This window comes from Eurosta solidaginis, chromosome 2, assembly GCF_040869045.1.
Source record: "Eurosta solidaginis isolate ZX-2024a chromosome 2, ASM4086904v1, whole genome shotgun sequence".
Taxonomy (NCBI): domain Eukaryota; kingdom Metazoa; phylum Arthropoda; class Insecta; order Diptera; family Tephritidae; genus Eurosta; species Eurosta solidaginis.
In genome coordinates, this window is record NC_090320.1 from 172,475,181 (window position 1) to 172,491,128 (window position 15,948).

The 15,948-nt window shown below is 37.6% G+C and overlaps 1 protein-coding gene across 5 annotated transcripts in view; it reads left to right on the forward strand.

Annotated features, from left to right (window-relative positions):
* Window positions 1-304: 304 nt before the first annotated feature.
* The window catches only part of haf (leucine-rich repeat and fibronectin type-III domain-containing protein hattifattener), a 589,440-nt gene continuing 573,796 nt past the window's right edge, over window positions 305-15,948 (forward strand). For all 5 annotated transcript variants that reach the window (XR_010949699.1, XM_067766431.1, XM_067766435.1 and 2 more), the window contains exons 1-3: window positions 305-448; window positions 14,286-14,509; window positions 14,588-14,711. Coding sequence is in view for 4 of the 5 variants with exons in the window: in XM_067766431.1 (XP_067622532.1) it covers window positions 14,673-14,711 (39 nt within the window). In the remaining variant the exon portion in view is untranslated. The remainder of the gene's footprint in view (window positions 449-14,285; window positions 14,510-14,587; window positions 14,712-15,948) is intronic.

Sequence of the window (15,948 nt, forward strand, 5' to 3'; positions counted from 1 at the left end):
TTAGTTATGATATTTCAACTTTTTTTCTGTTATTTTCAAACAAACCATCTAGACAGCGTAATCAACCCGCACGTTTCTAAATTGAAGCAGTGCTGGAAATTCTAGGTGAATATTAATTTTTGTACATAATTACTATACTCTAGGCAAACTCGCACCAAGCATTTAACTTAAAATTTAGGGGACGTCTGTTTAGCGCTGCCAACTCTCATAACACTGATACACATCTTTCCACCGAGATGTTGAACGAAATACTAAGCTGGCCAACCTATTCGATGATGATCGTCGTTTTCTGCTGGTAAAACAAGTTTGCTTAGGTTCTTTATAATAGTCGATTCCTGGAATTTAGGTCTGCAACAGCTTGTATGTGGCTATTTATCGGTTCGCGTTTACATAAACTTCGAATTCAGTGAAAAAGTTGTTGACAGTCTTTATAAAAATTTTATTGAAGGTGAAGATATATAAAATAATAGAATATATATATATATATATATCAATAATAACCATTTTTAAGGATGTAACTCAAAAATGAATATTTACGAATCATGTAGTTTGAATTGTGAAAGTTATGGAAAAGTGACTTTTGTCACCTCATTTATACCAATGTACATAACTACATATGCAGTTTGTGCAACAAATTCCATGTAGTTATACGAAGTTTAACAAGTTTAATATGCAATTATGCCTCATACCCAGATAAAAAAAAATAAATGTTAGTAAGCATTTGTACATATATGTTTGTGCTTCGGGATATGGTTTAAATAAAAGATAGTAGGAACACAATTTTCAAAGCGGCCAAATAAAATAATTATACTTGGGTAACTAAAATAGTTACCTTGTTTGGTAGAGGGTCGAATTTTAGCATTTTCCCTATACTTTGTTTTTAAAAGTTGCACACTTTGCAAAAAAATTGCGAATTTAGGGTGGTATTATATTTTTTTTTATTGGTCATAACTTCTGAACGGCTTAAGATATTTTTACCATTTTTGTTGTGAATAAATCGTAGAACTTTTACTTTAAGCAAAAGATTCGAAATTTTTTGTAGAACTATTGTTTGTTGTACTTAGCAGTTTTTTCTGCAAATTTGCGAAAAATTCTCATGGCCTTAACCTTTCCCAAAAACCAAACATTGCTCACTTATGCAAAAATCTTTTTTACAACGATTTAAAAAATAAAAATTTAGTAACCTCTTATGCTATAAAAACAACAAGAGATTTTCCAATGCCACCTAGAGCAGTTTCACATACATATACATAATTCCGTCAAAAATTTGCTGTCCCTCTAAATACTCCACCTAATTTTCTGGAGAAAACAAAGAGAATTTTTTTTTTTGGGAAAATGCTTATATATGGCCCTCTGTAAAACAAGTTAGTTATTTAATTATCCAAGTAAAAATTTTTTTCATTTAGTGTTGATTGGAGATTTCCAATCCTTTACATAAACCGATTACAATTTAACGTGAGGGGGAAAAATGTTGATAGGTGGTCCAGGGACTGTGAACATTCTAAGAAATGTTCGAACTTGGATATTTTGCTTTCGAGTTTTAAAGTACTTTCCGATAACTCAAAGATGTGAAACTTTAAACGATGATTTGGACTCTATTATAGAGCTATATTCTTGAAACTAAGAACATACTTCATAACCTCATGACTATGCAATATCACATAAAAATTTCGCTATGTAGGCCGCCATGGTGTGGTGGTAGCGTGCTCCGCTTGCCACACCGAAGATCCCGGTTCACGCCCCGGGCAAAGAAACATCAAAATTTTAGAAAACAAGTTTTTAAAATTAGAAGAAAATTTTTCTAAGCGAGGTCGCCCCTCTGCAGTGTTTGGCAAGCACTCCGAGTGTATTTCTGCCATGAAAAGCTCTCAGTGAAAACACATCTGCCTTGCAGATGCCGTTCGGAGTCGGCATAACACAAGTAGGTACCGTCCCGTAAATTTGTAGGAAAAATTTATCGCGCCTTACATTTATTTTTTTATGTGGGATCTTCGAAGTTTTCCTTTGGAGTTTTAAGGAACTTTCCAATAACCCAAAGACAGGGATAGAGATAGTTAGAGGTATTAAAAAGTCCATTTACAATTCTAGAATCTTGCGTTCGATTTATAGGTTACTACCAGTGTTGCCAGAACTTTTTCAGAAAAGAAGCTGAATGGACAAAAAAAAGCTAAAAACAAATTTTTTAAGTTAAAAAAACAAGTAAGGAAGACTAAGTTCGGGTGTAACCGAACATTACATACTCAACTGAGAGCTTTGGAGACAAAATAACGGAAAATAACCATATAGCAAAATGAACCTAGGGTAACCCTGGAATGTGTTTGTATGACATTGGTTTCAAATGGAAGGTATTAAAGAGTATTTTAAAAGGGAGTGCGCCATAGTTCTATAGGTGGACGGAATTTCAGGATATCGCCATAAAGGTGGACCAGGAGTGACTATAGAATGTGTGTTGTACGATATGGGTATCAAATAAAAGGTGGAAATGATTATTTAAAACGTGGTGAGCCTTAGTTCTATAGGTGGACGCCTTTGTGAGATATCGCAATAAGGGTGGACCAGGGGTGACTTTAGAATGTGTTTGGACGATATGGGTTACAAATGAAAGGTGCTAATGATTATTTAAAAGGCAGTGGGCCTTAGTTCTATAGGTGGACGACTTTTAGAGATAACGTCATATAGGTGAACCAGGGGTGACTTTATAATGTGTTTGTACGATATGGGCACCAAATTAAAGGTACTAATGAGGGTTTTAAAAGTTGTATACGTGAAGGCGTTTTCGAGATATCGACCGAAATGTGGATCAGGGTGACCCCGAACATCATCTGTCGGGTATCGCTAATTTATTTATATATGAAGACCACGAACAGTATTCCTGCCAAGATTCCAAGGGCTTTTGATTTCGCCCAGCAGAACTTTTTCATTTTCTTCTAATTGATATGATAGGTGTCACACCCATTTTACAAATTTTTTCTAAAGTTACATTTTGCGTCAATAAACCAATCCCATTACCATGTTTCATCTCTTTTTTCATATTTGGTACAGAATTATGGAATTGTTTTCATTTTTCGTAATTTTCGATATCGCAAAAGTGGGCGTTGTCATAGTCGGATTTCGGCCATATTTTATACAAAGATAAAGTGAGTTCAGATAAGTAGGGGAACTAAGTTTAGTTAAGATATATCGATTTTTGCTCAAGTTATCGTGTTAACGGCCGAGCGGAAGGACAGACGGTCGACTGTGTATGAAAACTGGGTGTGGCTTCAATCGATTTCGCCCATTTTCACAGAAAGCAGTTATCGTCATAGAATCTGTGCACACACCAAATTTCACAAGGATTGCGGGATTCAAGGGGTTGTGTAGCGCAATATATAGCTTCTCCAACCCAATTGTCAACCTCACCTTCGAGCGGCGAATCCCGTTTCACTAACAGACGAGGCTCTGGCGACCCCAAGCTCCTCATGGAACTTGGAGGTGGGGATGGAGGGATGGCCTAAAGGTTCAATGTGGCCATATAAATCGTTCCTGAGATGGTCGGGCCAGCACCTTAATGGTGCTGTGTTACCGGAGCGAATCGGATCTGTATCCGACAAAGGACCATCACATCGATAACACTCCCCAAAGCCTTCGGGGAGTAACCTAATCGCTACAACAACAACAACAACATTGGTAAATATTAGTTCGACGTATGGCCTTAAAAGTATTCTAGACGAATTAAATGAAAAAGGGCGGAGCCACGCCCATTTTGAAATTTTGTTTTATTTTTGTATTTGGTTGCACCATATCATTACTGAAGTTGAATGTTGGCATAATTTACTTATATACTGTAAAGAATTTAAATTTTTTGTTAAAAAATTTGACTTAAAAAATTTTTTTTTTTTAAAGTGGGCGTGTTCGTTATCCGATTTTGCTAATTTTTATTTAGCGCACATATAGTAATAGGAGCAACGTGCCTGCCAAATTTCATCATGATATCTTCAACGACTTACAGCTTGCAAAACTTTTAAATTACCTTCTTTTAAAAGTGGACGGTGCCACGCCCATTGTCCAAAAATTTACTAATTTTCTGTTTTGCGTCATAAGGTCAACGCACGTACCAAGTTTCATCGCCTTACCCGTCTTTGGTAATGAATTATCGCAATTTTTCGGTTTTTCGAAATTTTCGATAACGAAACAGTGGGCGTGGTTATAGTCCGAGTTCGTTCATTTTAAATAGCGATCTAAGAGCTCCCGGGAACCTACATACCAAATTTCATCAAGATACCTCAAAATTTACTCAAGTTATCGTGTTTACAGGCGGGCGGACAGACGGACGGACGGACGGACATGGATAAATGAATTTCTTTTTTCACCCAGATCATTTTGATATATAGAAGTCTATATCTATCTCGATTAGTTTATGCCGTTACGGATTACCGTTATGCGAACAAAGTTAATATACTCTGTGAGCTCTGCTCAGCTGAGTATAAAAAGCTAAAAAATGTTTGGCCACTTTTCATCATTATATTAAATTTTAATCAAAATCTTAGAATTTTAACATTTTATACATCTTGTAAAAATTGTAAATTAATTTTTACTCCAAATATAATTTACAGATGCAATCTGTGTTTTATACGAATTTTTTAAAGTAAATCATTTGACCACTCCTCTACTACTGCTACAACAATTTCACTGTTAGCAACAGGATATACATATAAAAGGTAGTTTGTGTGAGATAAATATATACTAAAGACTTAAAATATTTCGATATTATAGGATTTTTCATCACCTAATGAATTGGAATGAATATCTGATTTGTTCCTTAGTTCAATGAAATCGTTTGTTGTGATAAAATCATGGCAGCACTTAGTTTCTTTCCTTAGTCCGTACCTTACATATAAAATTTAATTTAACATTTTTAAATGTAACCTGTTACGCTGCTTTTTATACTATCGAACCTCTGCCCAACCTACGTTGTCCCATTCATGTAGATGCAATTTTTTACACTTCATTTCAATGTTATTTATTTCATTATTTGAATATCTGCATTTTTCTTGTGTGAAGCTATCGAAAACAAGTAAAGAAGGCTAAGTTCGGGTGTAACCGAACATTACATACTCAGCTGAGAGCTTTGTAAACAAAATAAAGGAAAATCACCATGTAGGAAAATTAACGTAGGGTAACCCTGGAATGTGTTTGTATGACATTGGTATCAAATGGAATGTATTAAAGAGTATTTTAAAATGGAGTGGGCCATAGTTCTCTAGGTGGACGCCATTTCGGAATATCGCCATAAAGGTGGAACAGGGGTGACTCTAGAATTTGTTTGTACGATTTGGGTATCAAATGAAAGGTGTTAATGAGTATTTTTAAAGGGTGGGCCTTAGTTCTATAGGTGGACGCCTTTTCGAGATAAACCCATAAAGGTGGACCAGGGGTGACTCTAGAATGTGTTTGTACGATATGGGTATCAAATGAAAATTGTTAATGCGTATTTTAAATGGAAGTGGGCCTTAGTTCTTTCCATAGGTGGACGCCTTTTCGAGATATCGCCATAAAGGTGGACCAGGGGTGACTCTAGTATGTGTTTGTACGATAGGGATATCAAATTAAAGGTATTAATGAGGGTTTTAAGAGGGAGTGACCCTTAGTTGTACATGTGAAGGCGTTTTCGAGATGTCGACCAAAATGTGGACCAGGGTGACCGACAATATCATCTGTCGGGTACCGCTAATTTATTTATATATGTATGTAATACCACGAATATCATTCCTGCCAAGATTCCAAGGGCTTTTGATTTCGCCCTGCAGACATTTTTCATTTTATTCTACTTAATATGGGAGGGGTCACACCCATTTTACAAAGTTTTTTCTAAAGTTCTAAAGTTTTATTTTGTTTTGTTTCATCCCTTTTTTTCATATTTGGTATAGAATTATGCCATTTTTTTTTTTTAAATTTTTCGTAATTTTCGATATCGAAAAAGTGGGCGTGGTCATAGTCGGATTTCGGCCATTTTTTATGCCAAGATAAAGTGAGTTCAGATAAGTACGTGAACTAAGTTTAGTAAAGTTATATCGATTTTTGCTAAAGTTATCGTGTTAACTGCCGAGCGGAAGGACAGGCGGTCGACTGTGTATGGGCGTGACTTCAACCGATTTCGCCCATTTTCACAGGAAACAATTATCGTCATATAATCTATGCTCCTACCCAATTTCACAAGCATTGGTTAATTTTTGTTCGACTTATGGCATTAAACGCATTCTAGACAAATTAAATGAAAAAGGGCGGAGCCATGCCCATTTTGAAATTTTCTTTTATTTTTGTATTTGGTCGCACCATATAATTACGGGAGTTGAATTTTGACATAATTTACTTATATACTGTAAAGATAATAAATTTTTTGTTAAAATTTGACTAAAAAAAATTTTTTTTTTTAAAGTGGGCGTGTTCTTCATCCGATTTTGCTAATTTTTATTAAGCACTTATATAGTAATAGTAGTAACGTTTTTGCCAAATTTCATCGTGTTATCTTCAACGACTGCCAAATTACGGCTTGCAAAACTTTCAAGTCACCTTCTTTCAAAAGTGGGCGTGCCACGCGCATTGTCCAAAACTTTACTAATTTTCTATTCTACGTCATAAGATCAAACCACTTACCATGATTCATCGCTTTATCCGTCTTTGGTAATAAATTATCACTTTTTATGAATTTTTCGAAATTTCGATATCGAAAAAGTGGGCGTGGTTATAATCCGATTTCGTTAATTTTAAATTGCGATCTGAGATGAGTGCCCAGGAATGTACGTACCAAATTTCATCAAGATACCTCAAAATTTACTCAAGTTATCGTGTTTACGGACGGACGGACATGGCTAAATAAATTTCTTTTTTCGCCCAGATCATTTTGATATATCTATCTCGATTAGTTTATGCCGTGACGGATTGCCGTTATGCGAACAAAGTTAATATACTCTGTGAGCTCTGCTCAGCTGAGTATAATAAGTGGTTTGACAGCACTCAGTGCCTTTTCAATAGAGAAAAATTGTATATCTTTTAAAGTTTCTATATATGTAACTAGGCAGACGTTGCCGTAGTTGCTCTATTGATTTTATAATGAAACTACGGCAGTTTTCTCCTTTAATTTTTTGCGAATTTGTATCATTAACTTTGGGTTTTAAAAAGTTCTCAAAGGAGTAATGAAAATTGGGCACAGGAACCAATAACGGCGTTAAAGGAGAAGACACTTGATCAAAAGTGTCTGAGTGAAATGTTACAAGTGAAAAGAGGGTTGAAAGCAGATACTTGAGATCACTAAACATATTAAGGGATCCGGCGAGTTGCTCTCAGAGGCGGTTTAGACCTCTTTTAATATGGGGCTTAGGAAAAATAAATAAGCCAAATTATCGTCCGTGAGAAGATTTGACAAAAGCTTTGCTTTATGGCATGAATCCGTGACAGATACCAAAGTGGGTTTTCAATTACAGCGATTGATTCGCCACTATTTTTACGGCTACTTCGATGGACAACCACCGAGTTGATCATGCCCTTACAATTTGCAAGGCTCGAGTCCTTCGTTTATGTCAGCATATAGTATTGCATAGCTATTTTGTATACCTGCGGACTTAGAAAATCAAATATATGTTTCTGCAACCAAAAATTCAACTTCATTCGGAAGTAGCTTCGAAGCAGATGAAACAGCCAATTGAATCGAATGGCAGACACACGGAACTAAAATGATTTTAGGTTGATGTTGCTTTAATAAAGTTACTACGCCTCGATTTTTGCCTACCATAACGCTAGCATTGTCTGTTCGTAAGCCCCTCAAATGTTTAACAGCCAACCCAAATTCATTCAATGTTCTTAAAATTGAAGCAGTCAATCCCTTTGCCGTGCAATCCTCGATAGCTGATTGACAATTGATTTACTATTGCAAATATAGTATCTTATTACTATTCCGAGGTACTTATTAACGCTTATGTATGTGGACTCAACTATAATTAAGCTAAATGGATTGTTATCTATGTCGGATATTAACCGCTTTTTAAAATATGGGTACAGCACATTTCTAATTAAATCACTGCACTTTGATCGAGCCAATTTTATTTCTGTTGCTATTGCACTATCGTACAATGAGTTCCTTTGAATTATTGATAAATGATCGGCAGAACGAACAGCTGTGTGTGAAGCTACGTAGAGCGCATTAGCGAGTTCTGCTCGCTTTGTGGCGACAGTAGTGCTAGCAACTTTGAAAGGTATTATCGGCTGACTTGCACTTGAAAATGGAGTAACAGCTGACAATGGCAACACTGGTTATTACTGACTGAGCTACAAACATGAAACCTTAGTTCAGTTCACCTTGACAATCCAGCAAGGAGAAAATAAAAAAAGATAAATAATTTTTAAGTACTTCCTTTAATAAATAGACTAAAAGAAACGAAAAACGTGTCTTTAAACAAAGACGCAATCTTGTTGAACTTTGATATTCAAATTTTAACATAAGCACTGTAAACACTCTTGGTGTGAAGGTAATAGAGTGCGACAACATCGCGAGCTTGCGGTGGCTGGAGAAAGTGGTTCTAAACCTCCAAGACACGAATTCGCGGTTTGAGGTGGTGAATAAAGCGCAAATCCCCACGGTACCAAAAGTTTAAGTATGGATGATGAAGTCGGAGGATACGCTGCGACTTCTGCAGAAGCAGAATAAACCGACACAGGATTGGAAGGTACTTACTGTTTCTAGGCCTACGGAGGAAGGTCAGTTCTACATCTTCCAAATAAACAAGCATATTGTAGATGCAGCTTGCCAAAATATTCATGCGGCTCAGGAAAAGAAGTCCCGAGGATAACAATCCTAACATCCTAGAAGTGGGCGAGACCGAAAATAATATCAAAAGACTTAAAGAAAAGGGACAGGATGAGGATGCGGGCGTCACCACGAAGGTGTAAGAAGAGGACCTACAGTCAAACAGTGTTTCGAGTGGCACAGAAACAGCCAGCACAGCTCTACCACCCGGGAAAAGAAGAAGAGGAAAAAATAGTAATTTGCAGGAAGTGGGAAATGCCTCGAAAGCCTGAAACCAATAGGGCGAGAGTAGGACGAAGACGTCACGACGAAGGCGTTGGCCCAATAGTGCACACGGAAGGAAGGGTGTGAGCTGCAGTCATGGCAAGGAAACAGCTGCATTCATATATACTGCCTAATTACACTACTGAGGGCCTCGCAGTGGTGTCCGTTGAGCAGAAGAATAAGCAGGCATTTATCTTGGCATACAGCTATATGGCCCATACTGCGGAGATTCCACGGCGTAGTGCAAGAGGCTAGTACAGGGCGTAGGGCGGGAATGAAATTGCGCACTACAATGCGTGCGGAGGAGAAGATACGAATGAGAGAGGCGAATCTCCATTTTGTTATATCCTGCAAACCAATTTACAACGTGCCAACAGGGGAAGTGTCCCTACATACGTTGGTCCAACATCCAGCAATGTTCTTGATATTACATTGAGTTATGAACGTGATATATCAAGGCATAGTTGGATGGTTCTTGCTAGGCCATCCTTCACCGACCATGTGTATATCAGCTTTAGCATCCCCCTAAAGAGGGTAGAGAATAGAGGAACCTTTAGAAACCATAGGTTAACGAACTGGACGAAATTTCAGCAACATGTATAAACAAAACTGGGACAACACAACGAGCTTGCCAATGGGGAGGAACTGGAGGTGCCCAATTATTTCCTTACAAGGACACTTATGGCTGCGTATAACAGAGCTTGCCCTCTAAGAAGATTCAGAATAAAAGCAAAGCCGCCATGGTGGATGAATGAGCTGAGTCTTCTTAGAGGAAAGGTGAAAGAAATGTTTAAGCTAGTAAAAACCGCGGAAGCGTGCCATGACGAGTATAGGGACATATTAATAATCTACAAGCGTGAAATTTCTAGTGCAAAGAGAGTCTCATGGAATTTCTGTGTGGACATAGAGTGCTCCAGCGAAACAGCACGGTTGAAAAAAGTCCTAGCAAGGAAAAACATAGTCCAGGGACTAATAAAGAAAGAGAACGGGGAATGGTCACGCAATAGTGAGGATTCCTTGAGGTGCTTTTCGAAATACATTTCACATCGGGAGATGATTCAGAAGAGCCAGCGGACAGCACCCGTACTTCGATCACGCAGTGGATAGTGCCGGGCTTGGTGACCGATACCAAGATCGAATGGGCGGTGAAGACGTTTCCTAAGTTTAAATGGCCGGGCCTAGATGGTATATTCCCAGCCATGCTACAAATTTCAATTAGAATGGTCGCGGAATGGCTTTAAATAATATTCGATGGTTGCAAAAGAATGAATCATGGACCGCACTCCTAGAGAACTACTCGTGTAGCTTTCCTACAAAAGGCCGGGAAGTTCAGTCTCTTGAATCCCAAAGACAACAGGCCCATTAGCTTAACATCATATCTGCTCAAAACCTTTGAGAGGTTGTTACATGTGTACATAAAGTCCAATGTGGATGAAAAACTACTCACCACAACACAACACCAAAGGTATGTCGGTAGACACTGCACTGCCTAGGGTGGTAATAAACATAGAGAAAGCTCTGTAATACAGGAGTCTCTTTGGATATTTTAGGGACTTTGAACAATGTTCTTAAAGGGGCAATCAAGGAAGGTCTTAGCTACGTTAAAGTACATCCAGCCATATCCAGATGGATGTTAAATTGCAGGAAGATTACCTCACAATAGAGATTGTATGAGGCCACGAAATCAGTGGACAGGGGCACGATGTTTCTGCTTTGGACGCTGGTTATCAATCAACTGCTCAGGTGGTTCGATGAGGGACCCTTAAAACTTACGGCTTACGCAGATGACGTTACAATATTCACAAGTGGAAAGTGCCTTCAAACGATTAGCTCTTTGATGATCGGGCGCTTCGGGATATTTATACCTGGGCATCGGGATGACAGCCAACTCATAGAAGACGGATATGGTCTTGTTTACTAAGAGGTACAAAGTCCCAAATTGGACCAGGCCTAAGTTAGGAGGGGTTACCCTACAGGAGAAACCTTGCATAAAATATCTAAGAATCATACTAGACAATATGCTCAACGTGGAGGAGAAGGTGAAGAAGGCCTCGGCGGCACTTTATGCATGTAAAAGCATGCGGGGGTGTACTCGGGGTTTACCGCCCTCTCTTTCTCATTGGGTATTTGCAGCGATTGGAGTTCTTGTTTGGTGGACAGCCACACAAAAAAGAACCTATCCCAAAAAATTATAGGGGGTATGCAGGCTATCAATGCTTAAACATTACGGCTGTACTGTGTGCCATTATGCACATTCTACCTATAGACCTGGTAGCAACGAGGCTCGGTGCCTCGGGCAGCTTGTACGCAGACCATACGACCATAGTATTATAGCACCACCAATATATCTGCGCTTCGAGGGGGCTCTTAAAGCCACAATAGGGGTGGATGGCTGGCGCAAGTAATGGAAGAAATGGTGCGGTATACTGTGCTGCTACGGAAATAAACAGATCCTACAAGCTGCGAGATCACTGTTAGCCTTGACTTAAGCAGTAGAAACACCGGAAGGGAATAATACAGCGTTTAAAAGTGTGTGAGAATGTAAGCAATCCGTGGAAAGAATCGGGACGGAAAAAGGAATCCATCTACATTGGGTCCCAGGGCATATGGGAATAGATGGTAACGAAAAAGCGGATGAACTAGGTATTGAAGTGCTTTTTCCGTAGACGTCCCAATTAGATTGTGCGAGATTAAGAGAATGCGATAGAGATTAAGATAGGCGTGGGTCCAAGCGCGGGGTTGAAAAGTCTCGAAGATTATGTGAAGGTCTCACAACCTTAGACTAACAAAGTTGCGTCTTACATTAAAAAGAGAGAACTGTATATTGATTACGGGTAATCTGACTGGACACTGCCTTTTGGCGTCACATGCCTTTAAATTAGGCTTGGTTAGTGACAGCAGGTGTAGGAAGTGCGGGTTGGAGGAGGAAACGATCGAGCACGTTTTGTGCTCGTGCCCCGCGCTTGCGAGGCTAGGACTTCAGCTATTTGGAGTGATGCAGCTATCAGATCTAGAAGCAGCAAGTGGCATATGTCCTAGAAAGCTCATAGTATTTGCCAAGGGGACGAAGTTATTTTATAATATAAGCCCTGGTTTTTGATAGGGTTTTTCAGCTTGTTCCTTAAATAAGCTTCTGGTAACACCACGGACTCGTTCAGTCTATGTTAGGTCGGAATGGACCGTCCAGTTCCACCTAACCTAACCTCAACGATATCTTGGATATCTTCATAAATGATGGATAGAAAACAAACAGTTACATTTAATAACTGTAGGTCAGAATCTATAAATTTTACTTCTGGTGTTCCTCAAAGCAGCCACCTTGGTCCAGTGCTGTTTCTCCTGTTCATTAACGACCTTCCAAATGTTTTGAAGTACTGCAAGCCGCTAATGTACGCTGATGATGTCAAACTTCTTATGCCTATCCGCTCACCTGTGGATAGATCAATTCTACAATCGGATCTGAATAGCCTAGTCGAATGGTGTAGTGTAAATATAATGTCACTAAACCTGCCGAAGTGCAAGTTCATGTGCTTTAAAAGGAAATGATACTAATCCTACGAGTACATGATTGATGATTACACAATTAACCAAGTCATTAGCTTTGTAGACCTTGGCGTTACAATGGACCTTAACCTTGACTTTAAATTGCACACAGAATGTTGCGTGAACAGAGCCAAATGATCTTTGGGGATCGTCAAACAATGGTCTAAAGAATTCGATGATCCATATATTACTAAGACTCTCTTTATATCTTAGGTGCGGCCAATATTAGAATACGCTTCGATAATCTGGAACCCTCGTTACCAGACTGAGAGGGCGAGTTAACATCCCGCCGAAACAAACATGCACAGATACAAGTTAAGAGCGCCATCACTGTTGTTAACATACGCCGTCTCATCCATAGCAACATTAAGACATGCTGCTAAACATATTGGCACTTGCAACAAGGAACAGTGAGAGACGAAATAAGACTGACAAGTATGCATGTGTTTGGTTAGGTGTGTATTCGAACTATAGGCTGATATCGCATGATTTTTCGGTACCGAAAGGAGCAATGGCCCACTAGGTTCGGCCCAAAAACAAGTGAATAGAGAATGAGTTAGTTCGAAAACAATAATCAGGTGATCACTAATGCAATTTATGTTAATATTAAGTAGTTCGAAAACAATGAAAATATCACCAATTCAATTCTAATGCAAAACAGCAGCTTCAACTAAAGGAGACAAATTAGAAGAAGTCAGTTCCGGACATAATCGCAATCGATACGGTCAGGCCTTATAGTCCTCCGCTAAAATAAAAATACTCTAACTATCGTTAGAAATAAAGTGAAAACTATAAAGAAATATAAACTGCTTTAAATGTTTTGTCGGAAATGTGAATAAATTCGGGATAGCCAGTAAAACTGTTTATTCTCGTCGGCGAAATTATAAACTTTAAATCAATATAATAATTTTTTTTATGAAGTGCAGTGTCGGAAATATGATGTTTATAGAGAAAAAGTTGTGTAGGACTCAGAGTCTGCCTCCAAAATGTGTGATGACTTTGAGTCCACAGCGAAATATCTAATTTCGTTATTGATTTTATAAATCTTGTTTCACCAAAGATATTTCAAATATCATCCGAATATACATATATATATATATATATTTATAATGTGACTGGTGAGAATTGTGGAAACGGTGCTTCTTTCCAGCGAAAGCAAAGAAACATTTTTTCGAGAAGCAGTGATAATTTGCCAACGGGTTGAAAGATGTAAAAAAATTACATTTAAACGAACTTGTGTGTGTGGCATACCAAAATTGGAAGTTTCGCTTTTAATTGCGACGGAAGTCTGTTAGGGCTAGTGAAAAGTTTAAAGATTGTCGATGTGACAGTTCAAAGAAAATATGTATCCTGCCAAAAGTACACTGAAATGATGAAATAGTTATGAAAATAAATAAATCAATTTTTTGGAGTGGTCTTAAACACAGAAAGCTTAATAAAACTAATAAAACTGTTTACCATGAAGTACAGTAAGAAGGAAAGTTACATTGAATTGGCCAAAAACTAGAAGGACAAAATGCACCGCCAATTAAAGATCAAAACTTGCCAACTTAAATAACCAGTAAAAACGTAAAACATCAAAATATCATAGCAGACGGAAAAAATGCGAAAGGATGACTCATTGTCAGACTAAGAGAATTCGTGAAACTAATAAAAAATAAATATATATCCGATAAGTTATAAGTTTACTTTCATGTAGGGTAGCTAGGTTGTGGAAAGTGAGTTTAAGAAAGTCAAATAACAAATAATTAACAAAAAAAACAACAAAAAAAAAATTGTTAAAATACAGATCTATAATATTAAAAGGTTTTAAAAAGGAAATTTAGGAATACCCATGTCCATATAAAAATTCGAAAACTTTAAAGGTCTACGAATCCCCGACAGCTGGCCAGTGGTCGGAGGAACCGGAAACCCGGGAGTAATGTGAGTAAAAATTGTTACTAAATTTTCTCATTTAAAGCCGCATTACGTGATCTGACTAATTTAAATTTTTTTGTATAGATGTGTTAACAAAACATTAGATCAGCTTTTTAAATTTTTGTTGTGCCAGAAAAATGAATATACTAAATCTCGGAGAATAGAAGGGATGCGAGCTGAACAATTATCTCAGTTGAAAGAGCATAGTGTGAGTATAATATATAAGTACATTTTTACACTAGAAACTAATTCCTATAATTTTGAGGGAGCAATAAACTTTGAAACTCGATTTCCCATCATTTTCATTTTTGCACATTCATGCTTCTGGCAAGCGCGCGACGAATATGTTCAAAACCTGTATACAATTTTCCCCAACATTTGTGTTGCTTTACTTTATCTTTTTCACTATACCTGTCACTGTAGCTTGAGCAGGACGCTTCTTTAGCGTCCTTTCAAGAATCAAAAACTTTCATAGATCGTGTTCATCTCAAGAGCGAGTTTCGGGACATGCCACGCTTTGTGTTGAGTCCGTTTTGGCAAGACAGTTAAATTTTGATATTATTATAAAAAATTTTTCAGTGAAAAAAGCAAGAAAATACACTCTTTGATATCCGAACTTTCTATATTGAAAAATTAAAATTTATAATCATCACTATATTTATCAGAAATGTATTAAAATATTTCCAAATGACTAGAAAAGATTATTTGAAATAATATTTCGCTGTTAAAAGAGAATTTTATTTCTACTTTACAATAAAATAGTATAAATAGTAAATATTCTGTGTTAATTTTATTTTCAGCTCTTAGTCGAAAAATCATTTAGTTGATGTGGCAAAAATTTGTTTGATGTAATCCATCAATAATGATTCATGAATGAGACGTCATTAATTTAAATTAATCAAATGTATTAGTGGATTTCTTCCCGTAAATTGTTTAGTCCCGGGCCCGGATTTTCTCTCTACGGCCCTGACTAGATCATAGGGTATCCTCAATCATTGACTTATCTCAACATGGTTTTCGCTCGGGTAAATCTACCGTGACTAACTTGCTTGAGTTCACAACTCCATGTGCTGAACGGATTTAAGGTTAATAGCGAAATTGATGTCATTTATACTGATTTTAGGGAAGCTTTTGATAAAGTTTCCCATTCACTTCTTCTGTTCAAACTCGATCGTTTTGGCTTCCCGCCTTTGTTTCTATCTTGGATATCTTCATACATGATGGATAGAAAACAAACAGTTATATTTAATAACTGTAGGCCAGAATCTATAAATGTTACTTCTGGTGTTCCTCAAGGCAGCCAAATGTTTTGAAGTACTGCAAGCCGCTAATGTACGCTGACGATGTCAAACTTCTTATGGCTATCCGCTCACCTGTGGATAGATCAAATCTACCATCGAATCTGAATAGCCTAGTCGAATGGTGTATTGTAAAGAATTTACTTC